At 41.7% G+C, this 20265-nt stretch overlaps 1 protein-coding gene across 1 annotated transcript; it reads left to right on the top strand.

Annotated features, from left to right (window-relative positions):
* The first annotated feature begins 1160 nt into the window (after positions 1 to 1160).
* Positions 1161 to 2281, top strand: LOC134211954 (probable ATP-dependent RNA helicase ddx52). The gene has a single exon (XM_062689366.1). It carries the CDS (start codon positions 1263 to 1265, stop codon positions 2184 to 2186), a length of 924 nt encoding a protein of 307 aa, XP_062545350.1. The 5' UTR covers positions 1161 to 1262; the 3' UTR covers positions 2187 to 2281.
* Positions 2282 to 20265: the final 17984 nt, after the last annotated feature.

Below are 20265 nucleotides of genomic sequence, written 5' to 3'. Positions count from 1 at the left end.
GATTTCAGAACCAAAAAGATGTAATGGACGAATACCATTACGATTACGTTTTTCCGTGAAAAGAACAATAGATGTTTTATTCGGATTGACCGAAAGGCCATATTGGCGACACCAACTTTCAACTACCTGAAGCGCATTTTGCATCAGATCGAGTAATGGAGAAATACACAAACCCACTAACAATGTTAGATAGTCGTCGGCAAATCCATAGGTAGGAAAATCGCCATTGTTGAGTAACCTCAATAGCGTATCTGCAACGAGATTCCACAAAAGTGGAGATAATACTCCCCCTTGAGGGCATCCGCAGACACTTAATTTCCTAATCGCTGCTTGACGTAATGTCGAGTAGAGATGTCGGTTTTTAAGCATCTGGTGAATCCATTTGGTAATAATATTAGGTAGCCCATGACGACGTGCGGCTTCCAATATTGCATCGAAAGACACGTTGTCGTGTCAGTGTCAGTGACATCCCGCCAGGATATGGGAATATACCCAGTAGCAAAACTGCATACTAAAAGCTTTTTCAAAACATGTTTGATATGCTCAAAATCTCTCTGAAGTAGAACGGGATAAATTCCATTCTCCCCTGGAGATTTGTAGGGAGCAAAACTGTTAAGTGCCCATTGAATCGATTCAGTAGTTATGATTCTACGTGCTTGAGCCCAAGACCCATAGCTACATGAAAAGACATCAGGATCATCCGAAGATGTTATATCGACACATCCAGGGAAGTGCGTATCAAATAAGTGCTCTAACAATTCTTCATCAGAAGTGTAGTCGCCATTTGCCTTGTGAATTTCGCCAACTTGGAAATCCTTGGATCTCGCAAGAGTTTTATTCAATCGACTGGCTTCACTCAAATTGGACACATTTGCACAAAGGTTTTTCCAGCCGGGTCGTTCAGCAGATCGTAGAGCCTTCTTGTAAGCTTTGCGAGCCAACTTGAAAGAATCCGCCCCTGCTGAATGGCGTCTGCGTCTCCTTCTGCACTGCTTCCTTAGCTTAGCCAAATCGGAATTTCACCAAGGGGTTCCTCTTAAGGTTTTTACAGAACGCAAAGGGCAAGCTTCTTCGAAAGCTTCCACGATGTGCAACGTTGGTTGAACGAGGATTTCTAAAACGCAAGGCCTGCGAAGTGACATTCAAATGTATCAGTTGGCAATCGTTTCTCGCGCGCGACAGACGTTTACTCCGATAGCTCGTAGTGCCCTACTGCTTATAGTACTTTTGCTGTTGTGAAAGAACTTTGCTTTCAACGCAAAATGACACACAGGAGGAACACTCTTGTCGTGGACCTTAGTGCCTTACCAAAGCGTCCCAGTTTAGATGTGGTGAAAGAATTATTGGAGAAGAAGCTTAAACTCAACATGGATGAAGTGAAGAACATTCAGCTTCACAATATCAAAAATTGTGTGTTTATTGAGGTGAACAATGAAGGTGTAGCACTTCGGTTGCAGAAGCAACATCACCTTCGTCACTCTTTCGTCTATCTCGACGTGGACTACTACATCCCCGTGTACGTCGATGGACCCACCGCTACAGTGAGATTACATGATCTACCGCCTCAAATGTCCAACACTACAATCACTCAACACATGGAACAGTACGGAAAGATAATATCAATACACAATGAGGTATGGAAGAACTTTTTCCCGGGAATCCCGAACGGTGTCCGAGTGATACGACTTAGGCAAGAGAAGCAAATTCCGTCTCACATCATAGTTGAAAACGAGCCCACGCTCGTTACTATCCGAGACCAAAACAAACTAGCTAAAACTCACCCAAAAGCGACCAGTGCAGCAGTAGCGTCAAACGAAAGAAATTCGAACGAGGATGGAAAAGCACCAGTTGATCAACAAAACATCGACGAAAAGCAGAGCAAAACTAATAACCCACCACCGACACGAGACGACTTATGTGAGGACGATGAAAACAACAACGACGACGATGATAGCGACAATGATAGCGAAACCGAATATAACAGCAAGCTTCAATCTGGAGCTGCAACGGCAAAGAGAAGGTTGTCAACTGGAACGAACGAAACGAATGCTACCGAACAAGAAAGTAAAAAAGCGTGTGGAGATCGATGTTGCCAAGATGAGCAGGAATGTAGCGAAGAAAACTCTTCAGATGCAGGGTGGAAAATCTATAATACTAGGTCTAAGAAAAAATTATTTGAATTGTAATGTTATGAAATGTAAGACAAATATGGAAAGATATGTTTTCATTCGACATGAATGCACTTAGCGGTGTAAAATGTCCAAAATAAAAAAAAAAAAAATTCAAATGATCAAAGTAGATGTAGCGATGGTCAGATATCGATTCCTCATCTGACACATGCCAATTCGTCAACTCGTGACTGATTCTATTGGAGCAAAAGGTTATGTCCAACACCTCTGCTCTATTAGATACCATAAAGGTTGGGCGATTGCCTATGTTAAGTAAACCAAGTTCGGTACTACGTAAGTGTTCCATCAAGCTGGAGCCTCTCAGATTGATATCCGAGCTACCCAAGATGATGGCTCAGCATTAGCATCACTGCCGACAATTAGCGGAAGCCCGTTGGAAGTGCAATATATGACAACTCGTTTGAAAGCATCCGTAGGGAATGGTTCATCATATGGTAAATAAACCGAACAACACGCTAAAAATGAACTACACAAAATTGAGTCGAATCCGACTCATTTTCATTAAAAACGGGACAACTCAAAATTTGAGTAAAAGATACTACTTCAATAAAATGATGATTGCACTTAAACTAGGAGTCTGTTTGTCGTAAAATGCACTTAGATAGATAGATAAACTTGATTCGCATCTGTCGTATTAAAAATTGATGGAAGGCCAAGCTTAACTTTCGCGAAATCATCATTTTATTGAAGTAGTATCTTTTACTCAAATTTTGAGTTGTCCTGTTTTAATGAAAATGAGTCGGATTCGACTCAATTTTGAGTAGTTCATTTTAGCGTGAATAGACGTATTTTCTGACGGGGTTCCGCCAGTTGCATCAATTGTGACTGCACATACTTCTCTGGTTGTTTGTTCAGAGATAAGTGTAGCAACAATAGCATTGTTAACAAGCACACATGCACGCGGCATTGATCGAGAGTTTGCCATTTCTTTACTGAAAGCAGCAAAAATCGGGTTCTTTTGGTTACCTAGGTAGAAGCTACCCTTGCGAAAATAGGGTTCCTGCACCAAAGCCACTTGGGATCTGCCATTTTGTATAAGTCTACAAAGACTAATCGTTGCTGTTCTTTTATGCTGAAGATTGATTTGAGCTATCTTAACTGAAGCCATTGCAAATTAAGATAATGCACTCCACTACTTCAGCATTAATATGAACAGCAACGATGAACTCAAATTAGTATCTTATCAAGAAAGTCGAAGACGAAACACAGAGTACAATGTGTATAACGCATAAAGCAAATCAATATAGGTGACAATTTGTTAAAAACTAAATAAAACATGCTCATAATCCCACCCTTATTTAACCTCAAGTTGAGATTGAATAAGAGTAGCCGATTATTTCGGAGAAGCAAAAAGTCAACTACGCCATAGCTCTGGTTAGCGCAGTAAGGGCTAGATACTGTGAAGGGTGCCCTGGTGCTTCACAGGCTCCGTTAGCGGTTAGGTTCTTTTAGACCCCCTAACCATTCATTCGTAGGCACTGTAAGCATAAAGCCGCATCACACCAAGAATTTGGGGTCACCTGTATGATGGACTTCTACAACCGGAACAGGCAATCCGTGGCGTTATTCTTAGCCAGATAACTGGCTGCCGACACCACACAGCTATCTTGGCTGTTCGGGGAGAGAAGTTGACATTGACTTTACGTCAACTCTCAATGTGGCCGAACAGCCAAATGGTTTGTTCGGCCTAGTGGTATTTGGCCAAATGGCTTCCAGCTGAATGGGTTTTGGCCAAACGATTCTTTCCTATGTTTCAAATCAAAATATTGCATATAATGTACATTTTAGAAAACATCGTATGTCCAAAAGAGAAGCTCTTTTTGTTTATTTTCTCTTTCAATTATTACAAAGCCATACTAATATTTACATCACATATCTGAAGGAAATTGCTATTTTTGGCTACTAAGTCCAATGCATCACAGGGGAATGCCAGGATTCAGGTGAATTTATTTTTAATAAAATTGTTTGGCCGTCAGCGATTTCAACATACTTTATATTAGATTATATAAACATGGGATGATACAAGGAAGAAAAATGTTTAATGTCAAGGTTCAACTGAAAAGCTACCAAGCTTGACTATCACTTTTTTCTGAAATAAAATGTTCTTCTACCCCAATTGTAACGAAAGCAATGTTTCAATTTCAACACAAGAACCATGCACCTCTCGCATGCACAAAACAGAAACAAAAGCTTATTCTTCTCAATAATATATGAACATTCTCGCAAGATATGCACTTGTATGTTCTTTTTCCATTCTACTCCCCGTCAGTTTTCCCTCGCTCGCCAATCGTCGCCATTCGTCGACGTTCCGCCTATTGAGCCAACCTGGGACTGCAAGGCAAAGTGGATGGAATTTTCAATTTTGCGCAACTACATTCTCGCTTAGCTTAGTCACCGGGTTATGTCCGGATGGTGAATATGTTTTATTTTTTTCTATTCTTAAACCAACCGATTCATACAACCCAGGTACCACTTGCGTTATCCTTTGCGGAAGGAATTTTTATAAAAAGTCAGTAAACAGTGGAGACCCACTTAATTAGGATCGCCGCGCTGTCGCTCGGGGAGACTCTGCACCGTGCGCCGCTGCTGCGGCGGAATGTCCTCGTCGTGTAGCAATATTTTTTCGGTTAATTCTGGAGGAATTCTTGTTCCACCGCACACGCCAGCAGTGAACAACAGTAGCAGCGCCAACATTCCCGAGGGGGTTACCATGGGAGGATAAAAGACAAATTCAATATCGTTCAACTTGGATGTAGAACACTGCTATTGTTCCAACAACCGGAGGAACATTCTGCTCCTTCCCGTTACCGCCTAAAATATGGGTGGCAAGCGGCGAGATGAATGTAGTTCCAACGGAGACACACCGACAAAGCAATAGACTTAAAGATACGGTGAAGATTTATTATGTTTAATATTTTATTATCTCCGCTGAACGAAGGAATACGGCGCAGGGATGAAAGAATTTAGGAACTCTGGCTGGTGGCCAGGTGGCAGAACGGTGACAACCATGTGGAGTGTTCCATCGCTTAGGTTCCCTGGTGGGTGGACCGCCTTCAGATTGGTCGATGTTGTTAGGATAAGCTCGGTGACAGACTGTGAACGAGGTGTGTTTGTGTGGTTTTTCCTGATAAAAGAGAATATCGCAACTTTGGTGCGCAGCGAGGTAATAAATTTGGGTACATGGCGACAGGGAACGAAATGAGCAATAAATCAATTCAACCAACCGAATATCAAAAATTTATCGTGTATTACGTTGGTAAAATTCGAGATAAATGCACTACCTATGACATATTCTGGGTGACCTGCCTGGGAAAGGTTCTCTGAAGTCAAAAGATTGGATTTTTAGTTGAGATTTATGGCCGTGTGTTTGACCGATTTTTGTTGGGAGAAAGCAGTATTTTATTAGATGAAAGAAAGATTAAAAATTATGCAAGATTGAAGGACAGTGGAGAAAAAAAAACAACGAGAAGAGAAGATGTGGTAAAACGTAAATAATTGTGACAAATAACAAATCTCAAGGTAAAGGGAATGTCCTTCTTTTTTTAGGTTGTCTATCTAAGTATCCCCTACGGCGCTCAATTTCTAACATGAGTGGATTTCTAAATTGCAAAAAGTCATCAAACTGCTTAAATACATCACAGCATCTATCACGAGCATTTTATCAATTACTTTCGCACAATTAATTTCCAATGGGAACAGCAAAGGCGAAGTACTTCATTTCCTGCGTCAAGCAGCACAGTGACTGTTTGATTTTCCCCCCACTATCTGGTTCATCGTTCGAGAGAACACACGAACCGCCACCAGCACCATGTCTTCCCGTAATATGTGTATGTTCCACGTACTTTTATTACACCACTCGGGCTGGAGTGTATGTGATTAATGATTCCTGGTGGTCCCCTTCTTGGCCACGAAACGGATCGCCGTTAGTCCCGCCGGTCCACACGGGGCATGTTGGACAAAACTCATAAAACTCGCTGGACCTGGTCTGTCGGCATAGCTCCTGGAAGCTTCCTCTACGACACGGTAATGTTCTTACCATCATTGCTCCACTCCACTCATCTTCTTCAACGTCCCGGCCGACGGGCAACATCATCATTCGGAGGTCATGCCCACACGGGGTGGGGAACCTGATAATTATTTATAAATCCAGCAGTAAGTAGCTGTTGTCCATCCAGCTGCAGCCGGGGTGAAACGAGAGCCCTACTGGATTGACCTACATCACACGGTTCGGGTTGACCACTGGCGGTGGAGGTCGGCTACTGCCCGGGTGCCCGTTTGGTCGACTCGCACGGTAATGCTCTTATGCGGTGAGGTGGCCAAGGGTGCGCGGTGTAAAGTGTCACTCTGTGTTCAAGTACCCACTGCCATGCAGTATGCAATATAAATCCGATACCAACATCTATGTAGAGATGGTTACAGTTGCTGATCCACAGAAACATCCGTTCCCATACCCGCTGCCATTAGCCACTCACCGCTGGCGTTGTTGGCTTGGCCTTGCATAGTCTGTGAGGGTCGCATATCGCAATGGTTTCACAACGCCCCTTCCCCACGGATCCGCTGCTAACGTATCCCGTTTGCTCTTTCGAGGCACGATAAGCTCGTTTTGGTGGACGCTGATGCCGTGTCAGACGTGGTAGCTTTGGTAATGAAACTAACGGATACCGAACTCATTAATTTCATGGAAGCACTCCGAGCGGCGTTGCTGGATTGTTGAATCCCCTGACCGGATTAGTGGCAGAGGGGTTATGAGTTGGCAGATAATAGAGCTCGTGATGTTGAAACGCACGTTAAGCTCATTTTAGAATTTACAATTGGACGCGCAAGTCATGTGACGAGAAATACAGCTTTAATTAGACTTTTACGGTTCTATTCCGGGTGGGATTGAAATCTTTATACATCATCGAATTATGCCCAACTCATGACTTGTCGATGAATCTGATTTCAGATTTTATCGACTTAAATATATTTAGTAGGCCATGTAATTTAAACAAAACAAATCGTAAAGAACACCACGTTTTGGCGAAAACTTAGAAATTGGCTGATTTAATTGTTTCATCAAAAGTGACTATTTATTGCAGTTCATTACGAAAAATAAACGCAACAAAAATCATTCAGACGTGTTCGGGTCATTATCGAATCGTACTTTCAAATTGTAATAGCTTTTTAACGCAATAATGTGAAGGTCAGAAACTTCTTAACTTTTCCTATTTCATGGAAACTATGTTCCTGAAGGTTGACCTTCAGGTACTGAAGGTACTTTGTACGACGTTCTTGAAGGGCTCCAAAACACACACTTACGGTTTTCGGGTCATATTGACCCGGATTTTACTTAGCAGTATCTCAGGCATTTCTCAACCAAATCCACATGTTTATTAGATACAAAAGATCCAACAAATGGTCGCAATTATTAAAATACCTAACAAGGAAAAAATCATCAGCTCATAAATTTTCCGAAACCGACCTCAGACTGTTGATCGGCCACACCCACATCTGGTTAGGATAGAAGGAAGGATCGTCAGTTGGAAACTTTTATATGGACGAAAATTTGCACTAGAATATCGCGCATGAACGATTTTATTGCTGCTTTGCCTTTCTCGTATATTAAGTACGTTTACGTATCAGGAATTCCTCCTCCCGGGACCACCTTTCAGTATTACTTCATTGGGGAGACTGATTGTGCTTCTAGCACCTCATCTTGCACCGCGATTCTAGTCTGTTGGTCCTGCCTCCATTTTCTTCGCAGCCCCGACAGTATTTGCGACAGACTGCTGACGGAATTCTACGTTTCCACATCTAGGCATATTTCTTCAAAAATGTTCTCTGCGTTTAGGATAAACATTAGACCTCTTCATGTTTTCAAAAAGTATCAAAAATTCAACCGGTCAGCCAAGAATCACAATTCTTATGCTTAAATAAGTCTCCTGTCAAATTTTCAGCTAATTCGGATAAAATTTCGAGGTGGCTCAAGTCGATTTAGTGCTTTTGGGCTATTTTCAATTTTGTAAAAAATCTAACAAGAGATATAAACGTCGGAAACTATAGCAACAACCTCTATATGGAAGCTTTTGGTGTGCTCTACAAGTCTTGTGAACATTGCGATTCGTTCCGTTCACGTTTTGTCCATGTTAAAGTGATTTTCAAGCTTTTGAGTGCATAAAAATACTGTTTCCCCCAAAAGTCGTTGTTCTACAAAATTCTTGAGTTTATGACAAATGATTATTAATTTATTATATTATAGTTCCTCTTTTTTCCCTGGAAATTTGAGTAATCTAATTGCCCATGTGCGATTTACCGTTAAATTCTTAAAAATCAGATGCTGAACATTTGTCATAATTTTGCACGCTGAGATTTCTTCAAACAAGTTGTTCAAACAAAGAAGCTTCGAATTCACTTGTTACTACAATGCACTCAATGTTAAAAGCATGCAGAATTTAACAAAATTTGGAAGTCGTTTGTTGTAAGCATCAAATATCATATGATTTAATTTATGTTTTGTTCGAACAACTTGCTTGAAGAAATCCTAACGTGCAAAATTATTACAAATGTTCAGCTTCTGATTTTTAAGAATTTAACGGTAAATCGCACATAGGCAATTATATTACTTAAATTTCCAGGGAAAAAAAAGGAATAATAATATAATAAATAAGCAATCATTTGTCATAAACTCAAGAATTTTGTATAACAACGACTTTTGGGGGAAACAGTATTTTTATGCACTCAAAAGCTTGAAAATCACTTTAACATGGACAAAACGTGAACGGAACGAATCGCAATGTTCACAAGACTTATAGAGCACACCAAAAGCTCACGCATAGAGGTTGTTGCTAGATCGCGTGCTCGGGTGTTTCCTCAACATCCTCACATCCAGGACGGCATGCCTAAGCCACGCGTACCCGTGACCTGAAAGAAACTGCGTCCAACGGAAGTCAATCTCTTCATGCTTCCTGTTAACCCATCTCGACACACTTGGGATTAACCGGAGGGTCCACCTCCCTTTCTCCGCGTTATCCCATTCTTGTTGCCACTGGGTCATAGAATCAATTCTTACAGTCTTTCTAACGCCACTCGTTTCTCTTAGTCGATGACATTCAATATCTACCGCCAAAACTATACCATTGAGAATCATAACAGCGATTACACATACCGCCTCCGACGATATGGTTCTGTAAGCGCTGGCAACTCGCATGGCCATGAGCCGGAACGCACTGCTCATCTTCGCTCGGTTTCGTTTTGTGCTCATCGCTGTGCCCCAAGCGGGAGCCACGTATCTCAGAATCGATGTTGATACACATGCAAGAAATCTCCTTTTGTTGCTTCTTGTACCCCCGATGTGGACGTGTACTATACAGATGTGGAAGTGATGGCTTGGGAAATGGATTGCGAGTGATTTGACTATGCGTCTAATTTGGGAATTTCGTGCTCGTTCAGTAGCCGCTAGGTTGCGAAGGCCGACGGAGGTCCTTCGTAGCTTAGTTGGTTAAAGCACCAGTCTAGCGTACTGTGGGGTCATGGGTTCGAGTCCCATCGAAGGGAAAGTGGTTACCTCCAATACATTTTCCAAATCAATATCTTCCACATAACGTACATATTCACATATGAGTTTTCATAACATTGCAATATGGTCCAGGATACAGATTTACGCGGAAAGATGAATTTTACGCCAAAACTATATTTTTTAGAAAAAACTGTAGTTCTACAAAATTGTTCGAATAGTAAGGCCATCATTATGGTTCTATCAAAAAATAGGGTGGCCCATCATATAAAAAAAATTAGAAAATATTTTTTTTATTTCTCAGAATATTGACATGTTATGTTGCACAAAGTTGTAGCGCAGCTAATTTAAATCAATTTTGCTAAAAAAACTTTTTCTGTAGCTCTTAAGTTGGCTGATTTAGAACAATTTTACCTAATTGGATAAGGGTGTACCTAAAAAAACAGTACTTTTCTTGTTTTAGATTTCTCGAGAAAGTCGTCTTTAGATAACGTTTAGAGTTAAAAAAATGCATATTTTGATGGGTAAATATGCTCAATATCTTTTTCCGATCAAAAGTTATAATCGTTTTTCAGTCAATTTTTTTTTTCATAAGTTGATATCTCCGGTTAGGGCAGACCAAAAAAATATGTTTACACGGCATCTAAAAGAGAAATTAATATTCTTTATTATGTCCAAAAATTGGGAATATGTTATTTTTTTATCTCAAGTTTCACCAATTTTACTAAAATAATGTTTTTTTCAAATAAATTGATATAACTCGACAACGGAAGAAGATACAGACGATATTCTTATAGCAAAACACGCGTTTTGAAAAGCCCCAAAAGTCTTCAGAAGGTGACATCCGTGAAAAATAAAAAATGAAATGAGCAGATCATAAATCTTGTTTTTTGAGGGACACCCTAATCTTGGTAAGTAAAATGACTCTAAACAAGTGAGCTTAAGAGCTACATAAAAAGTTTATATAGCAAAGTTGATTGGAAAAAGCTGCGCTACAACTTTGTAGAACATTTTACGTCAATATTCTGCAAAATAAAAAAAATGAAAATTTTACATTTTTATAAAATGGCCCACCCTATTTTTTGGTAACTCTATAATAAGGGCCCAAGTATCCAGAACAACTTTGTAGAACAAATTTTGTTTCTTAAAAGTATGCTTCAGACCGAAAATGCATCTTTTCTCGTAAATCTTGCAATACGATGATAATGATAAAACTTATAAAAAGTGTAAAAGCTGTAGATTTTTTATTTTTCATTTCTCACGAATGTCATCTTCTGAAGACTTTTGGGGCTTTTCAAAACGCGTGTTTTCAATGGAAATGGAAATGCTAATATCAACATTATTTTAGTGAAATTGGTGAAACTTGAGATAAAAAAATAACATATCCCCAATTTTTGGACATAATAAAGAATATTAATTTCTCTTTTAGATGCCGTGTAAACATAATTTTTTGGTGTGCCCTAACCGGAAACATCAACTTTTGAAAAAAATATAATTTTGACAAAAAACGATTATAACTTTTGATCTGAGAAAGATATTGAGCATATTTACCCATCAAAAGATGCATTTTTTGGCTCTAAAAGTCACCCGAAGACGACTTTTTCGAGAAATCTAAAACAAAAACTGAAGAAAAAAATACTGTTTTTTTAGGTACACCCTAATCCAATTGGGTAAAATTGTTCTAAATCAGCTAACTTAAGAGCTACAGAAAAAAATTTTTTTAGCAAAATTGATTGGAATAAGCTACGCTACAACTTTGTAGAACATAACATGTCAATATTCCGAGAAATAAAAAAAAATTCTTTTTTTTTTATATGATGGGCCACCCTATTTTTTTGGTAGAACCATAATGATGGCTTTACTATTTCGAACAATTTTGTAGAACAACAGTTTTTTCTAAAAAATATAGTTTTGGCGTAAAATTCATCTTTCCGCGTAAATCTGTATCCTGGACCATAGTGCATTGTAAATTAACGTCCAAGTTGGGTGGTTTAATCACCGGAAATATGCAATTAACTTTGATTGAACCATATTCCGATGATATGGAAATGCTAATATCATCTTCCAAACTTGGACGTACATGTTCATGATAACATTAGAGGCGAAAGTATAGAATTGATAGTTCCGTTAGGATACGGCAGGCATGAAGAATGTTTTTATAGAAGTCGATTTGAAAGCGAGCGGAGGGCAATATTTGTGATGGCACATATCGCACGACCTTCCTTCTGCCAAGCTCCCGTATGAAGGGGGAGGGAAGAATATCAGTGTGGAAGCTGATATATCTCCACTGGCCACATTTCCATATCATTGTAAAATCATTAACTTCACGTAGAAGTAACACACACGAAAATCATTAATTTAGCATATTCCGATGTTGTTTTATGACTTTTAGCAAATTAACCCGAATGACTCGCGAAGCTTCACGAACATTTTTCGGGGTTCGTTTTTTGTTTTCTCTGCGAGTAGTAGGTAGGCAAGAAAATAGCAAAACAAATGTTCGCAAGTCTTTTGCAGTGCCTACTTCTCGTTTTGTGAGTAAGGTTCGCAGATTTCCACCACTGGATTCGGCAGTTCGGCAGTGAGAAGTGAGAAATGAGGAATGAGAATTGAGACGTCTCTCTTCTCACTTCTAATTTCTCACTTTTCAAATGACCTATTTGGCCAAATGTCTTATTCGGCCAAATCTCCAATTCGGCCAAATGTCCTATTCGGCCAAATGACCCTTTCGGCCAAATAAACCTTTCGGCCAAATGACTTTCGACCAGATGGGTTTCGGCCTAATGATATGTTCGGCTTAGTGGCATTCGACCAAATGGCTTTCAGCCGAATGGGTTTCGACCTAACGACGATTCCCTCTGCGGCCCGCAGTGTATCGCTTGTTCAGAGAAGCAATTCCTTTTCCTTGTCCAGTATTCGCAAAGATGTCGGTCCCAAAGAGACGTGAAATGGTAGTCCAGAAGCATCTATGCTAGAATTGCTTCAGATCTGGACACATACAAGGAGCTGCACATCGAAGTTTACGTGTCGCACTTGCCATGACAAGCACCATTCGCTGGTGCACCAAGATGCACTTCCCAAGGTTTCGTCCCAAGGTTTCGTCCATCCCAGCAATTACGCTCCGTCATCGTCATCGGTGACATGAACGCTCAGGCAGGATGGGAGGAAATGTATAGACCGGTCATCGGACCGGATAGTCTGCATAATCAAATAACGGAAAAACCAAATCTACTCCGTTCTAATCGACGGTAAATTCTTCTCCGACATCACGAACGCACGCACCTACCGCAGTGCGAATATTGAATCCGAACACTACCTCGTTGCAGTATGTCTGCGTTAAAAACTCTCGAAGGTGTACAACACGCGTTGGATTCGTCCGCCGCGGCTACAAGACGGTCGACTAGCCCAAGACTACGCGCAGCAGCTGGAAGTGGCACTCCCAACGGAAGAGCAGCTAGGCGCAGCATCTCTTGAAGATGGATGGAGAGATATTAGATCCGCCATTGGAAGCACCGCAACCGCCACTAGGCACGGTGCTCTCGGATCAGAAAAACGACTGGTATGACGGCGAATGTGAACAGTTAGTTGAGGAGCAAAATGCAGCATGGGCGAGATTGCTGCAACACCACACGAGGATGAACGAGGCACAATACAAACGGGCGCGGAACAGACAAAACAAACAGACAGGATTCATTCATTTCATTTCATTTATTTAGTTAACATCTAAATAGATAACACTGAATCAACAATTTGACGCCACAATGCACGGTTCGAGGCCGCATCTCTCCATCCTCGGATACGCCCCACGCTCGCCAAGTCGTTTTGCACCTGGTCTGCCCATCTCGCTCGCTGCGCTCCATGCCGTCTCGTACCTGCCGGATCGGAAGCGAACACCATCTTTGCAGGGTTGCTGTCCGGCATTCTTGCAACATGTCCTGCCCATCGTACCCTTCCGGCTTTAGCTACCTTCTGGATACTGGGTTCGCCGTAGAGTTGGGCGAGCTCATGGTTCATTCTTCGCCGCCACACACCGTCTTCTTGTACACCGCCAAAGATGGTCCTAGGCACCCGTCTCTCGAATACTCCGAGTGTTTGCAAGTCCTCCTCGAGCATTGTCCATGTTTCATGCCCGTAGAGGACTACCGGTCTTATTAACGTCTTGTACATGACACATTTGGTGCGGTGGCGAATCTTTTTTGACCGCAGTTTCTTCTGGAGCCCGTAGTAGGCCCGACTTCCACAGATGATGCGCCTTCATATTTCACGACTGACATTGTTATCAGCCGTTAGCAAGGATCCGAGGTAGACGAATTCCTCGACCACCTCGAAGGTATCCCCGTCTATCGTAACACTGCTTCCCAGGCGGGCCCTGTCGCGCTCGGTTCCGCCCACAAGCATGTACTTTGTCTTTGACGCATTCACCACCAGTCCAACTTTTGTTGCTTCACGTTTCAGGCGGGTGTACAGCTCTGCCACCTTTGCAAATGTTCGGCCGACAATGTCCATGTCATCCGCGAAACAAATAAATTGACTGGATTTGTCGAAAATCGTACCCCGGCTGTTACACCCGGCTCTCCGCATGACACCTTCTAGCACAATGTTGAACAACAGGCACGAAAATCCATCACTTTGTCTTAGTCCCCGGCGCGATTCGAACGAACTGGAGTGTTCGCCCGAAATCTTCACACAGTTTTGCACACCATCCACCGTTGCTTTGATCAGTCCGGTAAGCTTCCCAGGGAAGCTGTTCTCGTCCATAATTTTCCATAGCTCTACGCGATCTATACTGTCGTATGCCGCCTTGAAATCAACGAACAGATGGTGCGTTGGGACCTGGTATTCACGGCATTTTTGAAGGATTTGCCGTACAGTAAAGATCTGGTCCGTTGTCGAGCGGCCGTCAACGAAGCCGGCTTGATAACTTGTTACGGTTGGTTTTATGTTGTTCGAATAGTTGTAAATATTCGATCTAGTCTGTATCATTTGTGCTATTTGGTGTATGTTTTATTTGTTGATTCTGTGTCTGGACTGAACAGGAAAGCCTGAAAGTAGGCAATAAAATATTTAGTTGTGATTTGTCCCAAGTTTGTTCCAGACACAGACATCGAATCGTTGATGCCATCAAGGTGCCCAAATAGGATAAGAATCCTATACAAAGGCTCAGCTATGAATACGGCAAACTAATTGCTGTAGACAAAAAGCGCAATACGCAATAAAAATATACATGCGGAATTTGACTGATGGACAAAATCTCATATGAAACCTCGTCATTTCCCGTAGTGGGCACCACCTAGCCGTCTCTCTCAGGCAGGGCCGGATTTAGCCGGAAGGGGGCCCCGGGGCCGACAGCGTGTTTTTTTTTTTCAACGAAGGTAATGGAAATCTGCAACCAGACACCTGGGGAGGCGAACCCAGGTAGTGTGGGGATGGGATCACCACTCCCGACCCACTAAAACCAACTCCTTCCTCTCCAGCCATTCCCCGGCCCGCAATTAATAATACTTCGGGGGATGACTATTGGGCATTGCGCCCCCTCCATGACGTACACAAGTGCACGTATGCGCCTCAACTCTTCGACACTCCCCATGCAACACATTTGCACAAGACACACTGGCACCACATGTGCCCCAACACTCACCTGCCTATGCCGCTTGAATGACTGCAAGGAACCAATTTACAGGTACCCTGCAGGGGGTACCCCATGCCGCCATCTCACAACATAGACAGTCCTCACTCAGTGTGGTGTTCACCCCGTCCTGCAACAGGGTGGCACCACTTGTCTACCAAGCCGGAGGCGACCCTAGGTTGGTGGCTCCTATGCCGCTCCTACCTCAGCTACGAGGCAGACCCTTTCATGTCTCCTATTTCTGAGGTGCCGCAGAGGCATCAACCCCTCGACACTCCTGCCAGTCATAGCGAGACTTTCGTGTCCCCTACTTCTGAGGTGCCGCAGAGGTATCTGCCCCCCGACACTCCTGCCAGGCCTAGCGAGACTTCACTCATTCCGTCCCTGACAGCCGGATCACACTACTGCCTAAGCAGCCACTCTGACCATACGTACCATGCGAGTCTAACTTGTGTGCTCGCTCATACATTCAGTCCCAATCGCTTGCACCACTTGTGCACCACTCTCTTTGACATTCAGTCACTCACTCAGTGGGGGTTGTAATACCCCCATCTCCCATTTTTATCCACTCTGTGCACCTCCTGTGCATCGTTTGGGCGTGGAACACCCGGCACGTCAGGCGTGCCTAACACTCACCTACCCAGGCTTTGATACTGCCAATAGGTCACCGTTAGGTACTTTGCAGGCAGCACCCACCTATTGACATTTCGAAGCCCAGATAGTCCTCAGCCAGTGTGGTGGTCTCCCCATCCTGCAACGGGGTGGCACCACTTACCTTACATGTCTCCGATTTCTGAGGTGCCGCAGAAGCATCAACCCCGACACTCCTGCCAGACGCAGCGAGACTTTCGTGTCACCTACTTCTGAGGTGCCGCAGAGGTATCTGCCCCCGACACTCCTGCCAGGCCTCACCAGACTTCAGTTATTCTAACACTATCGACCATGCAGAGACTTACTTGTGTGCTCACCCATACACTCGGTCCCTCATGGACACATGGTGGATGGAGAAGAATAAAATTAGAGAGATTTGGTCTGCTCATCCAGGTGATTGGTTTCATAATCCACATGATCCCGGGATGGGTACGAGTCATGTCATATGACTGACCATATGTTAAGTTGTGCTTGGTACTAAACGACACGTGCATTAAAACATGGTTATACTATAACAGTTCTGATTCCCCAGCAAAAAAATCAACAACACTGTGGAAAATAAAAATTTGATCAAAATAATTACTTTCATTTATTTGCAGAAGGCATTAGCAATTAAAGATGCACAATCAGCAATAGTGTTAATATCCATTTTAGATTAGAAAATTTTGCTGTATTACATGTAAATGTTTTAAAAAAGTCCGCAAAAAATAATTTCCAGAAGAATATTTAAAAAAAACTTTATCTTATTCTTTGTTTTTCATTTTCTGAGAAATTGTATTATTAAACTTGACGTAGACTCGGAGTTTCTCCTCTATTTTAGTAGGGTTACTGCTTCTTGACTTGTTTCTTATTGTTGAGATTTTTTTCAGCAGTAAGCACGCATGGTAGCAAAAAGAAGCAACGAAATTGATGATGTATTTCTTTGTTTGGAAAACGGGACAGTTCCCCTAAAATAGCACATTTTGCCCAGGTCTGAAAATTGTATAAATCGAATTTTTAAACATCATATACTATTATCAATAAGAAATCTACAAATGCCCTACATTTGCTTGAGTAAAGCAATTTTAATTATGTATTCAATGATAGGTTTTATTACCGGAAGTTTTGTATAAACAAATTGCTAATAATTCTACACAGCATGGAAGTTGTTGTTTCCAATATCAATACCTATAATCAAACTCCATAGATCCAAAAGTTGAATGTAAATAGGTTACGTTTATACAAGTCCTACGTCTATCGCGGCTATGTTGAAAACATTACCCATTGCTTTTTCTAAAGTAATATTCTAGTTATGCCAGTAAACGGAATTTTTATATTTTTGTGCTACTCTATTTCCTACATATACTAAAGAACTTTTTTATGGAATTATATCGATACATTCATCACCGCTAGGTGGATTATTGTTTGGGGGTTTTAGCTATAGTGTTACCAATGCCACCATGCTGCAAACGGGAAATAATTATAACGCCTGCGCATATTCCATATGGGGCTTCATACAAGAGTAGTAGCTTAATAATTATTTCTATCTTGAACGTGCCTCTTCAGGCAACATGCATACAAATAACATTCCTTGATTGAAAACATAGGTCATTTTATGCTGGGAGGCAAAATATGTACACATATTGAAAACAATCGCTAGACAATCAGCGCTAGCTTTAACATTATTTCTGGGGTGTAGATGGAGGTTTTAATACAAGAAATGTAAGCTTTTTATACAGATACTGTATTAAAACTTCCGCTCAATATCAAAATCACAAAGCCACAGTTTAGTAGACCGTGACATGGTAGGTCTGCAGTACTAATAGTCTTTATTATTATTCTATGCAGGTATTGCTACGCTGCGACACTATTTTTTTCATCACATTGATAACCATTCCCATCAAAGCAGCATCCCTATAGTAATTACCTTTCATCTCTCCACTTGATACAACAAGACCAGCCAGACGAGCGTTGTTGATCTCATTATTAAATTTAACACTCAAAGGTGCTACGGTACTAGACGAAACGGCAGCTCACTATTCGACACCATCTTTCCACTCCTATCTACGATAAACCGAACACCCCCTTTATGGGCTGCCGCCGTCAGCTTCCTACAGTAGAGCTGGGATCACAAGCCAAGAGAACGAAAGGAAGCACCGCCCGGCAGCAAAATTCCAAGGAAACCCAGCAAGAAACGCGCTCACACTATACACAATGCGGGTGTTGTATGTTACACCTCTTAATGGGATGCCTTGTCTTGACGCCATTTGTCCCGCACTTATAAGCCGAGAACTGGTTGGGGACGTTGAGGACGGCACATCAGCGATGATTCGTCCCTTACTTAGAGCACCTCCACGGGAGTCCTCATCGCTATTCTTATTATAGCGCTCCCTTCCGAGTGCTATTTAAGGATAGCACCCCATCTTCCCACCGGTGGTTTCTGTTTTAGGAATAGCGACTTTGTAAACATATTGAGCTCTCACCGGGCGTTGCTAAAAGTAGTCATCTTCTTCAATGGCTCTACATTCCAACTGGAACTTGGCTAGCTGCTTAACTTAGTTTTATTAGCATTTCCTCAGTTATTAATTGAAAGATTTTCCGTGCCCGTCATTGCAAGAGTATGTATTTTGTGTGACAACTATGTCCAAAAAGCCCACTCGAAAACATCCTTGACCGAATCGGGAATAGAACTCGCCATCTCCGGAGGGCAATTCTACGCTTTTGCTCGCAAGGGTAGCTGGAGATCCGTCGTAGTAAATTTTTTAACCGTTAAACCTTCTGGACTTCTTTTCTACTGGAATTTTGTTTCGGGGATTTATACTTGCAGTCAAAATAAATCCTCCTGAAATTCCTACCAGTTTTCCTATACAGGAATCTCTTGACAAAATCCCGCAGGAATGCCTCCACAGTTTTTTTTCCCTGAAAGATGTCCCGGAAAAAAAATTGTGACAACATCCGAAAGTAAAGAATTCCCTTGAAAAAACTAGGTTTTCGATTAAAATTATCAAAGATATTATTGAGAAATTCAAAAAAAATATCCCGAAAGATTCTGGAAAAAATTCTAAAACTATTCTGGAAGAACTGCTTAAGATTCTTAAATGAACACAAAGATTGCTGGGGAACTCCCGAAGAAAATCTGCCAGGGATCCTACATGAATTTCCAAAACAAGTCATAATTGAATTTTACAAATTTATAACTATTTAATTCCATCAAAATTGTTCAGAAAACAGAAAAACAGATTTTCTGCAATTTTGATCAATACCAAAGTGACGTTTCACAAAATAGCAACCCTGTATGGAAATTTAGCAACCCGCAGTATGGGGCGCTAAATTTGGAAACTCACGGCTAATTTTGAGTTAAGTTCTTACTTTACATTCGCGTTTAGATACCTCCGGTGTAGAAGTGGGTCCCTATAAAGGGCCCGGAAATAGCGATAGGGCCCCAGATGGGGACTCCCGTGGAGGTGCTCTTAGTCGGGAATGCTGACGAGGTTTATCCTGTGATGGTGTCGTTTACCGGTTCGAGGACAAATTTAGTTATTGTCTATCAAGTACCTAAAACCTTAAAATATATGCATCTTCAAAAAATCTTCAATTTCATTTCTTTGTTTCACACTCAATGATTGATTATAATGATCATGTCACTAAAATGTTACCAACATTTATGTATTTCTCTAACCGCCATAGTTCTTAGAAAAACCGCTTATAAAGCTTCCATTGTCATTAAAATCTAGATTTGTTTCGTCATATCGAAACACAACCCCGGAATGTGCCTTCGCTCTCCGGACAGAATTCAACAGAGAACACCATCGACCGTCCAATTAGTCGACGGCGAATTTTGCGGCAAAAATAAATATTCCAATTTGATTTTTGTCACGGAAATCTATGAATACAATTACGCCCGAGAGGGGCGGGCCATTTTCGGGAAAGAAAAAGCGAACAATTAAAAGTTGAAGTGTGTTTATTTAGTTTAATTGCGAGTTGCTGCTCCGTCGTCATTCGACCGCGACCTTTCGGAAGGGAACTGCTAGGCAGCTGCTGTCCCGGTTGCATCTGAACTAGAACAATTGCTGGACGATTTTTTTCTTCCTGTTGTGAGACTCCACTGTCCGGGATGTCGTTTTTGTTCCGCAATAGCGACTTATTTCCAGAGCCCGGAGGAAAACTAACTGCTGGACGACAACGATGTCATGTCGGTGCAATCAAGGGACAAAAAGTGGACAATTTAGAAGTGGTTGTATGTTTCCCCAAATTGTGGCCACAGCGTTTTATAACGATGGATGAATCGTGGAACGGGGTGAACCTTAAGGGTGTTAGATAATTGGTGCTTA

This window comes from Armigeres subalbatus, chromosome 1, assembly GCF_024139115.2.
Source record: "Armigeres subalbatus isolate Guangzhou_Male chromosome 1, GZ_Asu_2, whole genome shotgun sequence".
NCBI classification, from domain to species: domain Eukaryota; kingdom Metazoa; phylum Arthropoda; class Insecta; order Diptera; family Culicidae; genus Armigeres; species Armigeres subalbatus.
This window is presented reverse-complemented; position numbering and strand designations above follow the sequence as displayed.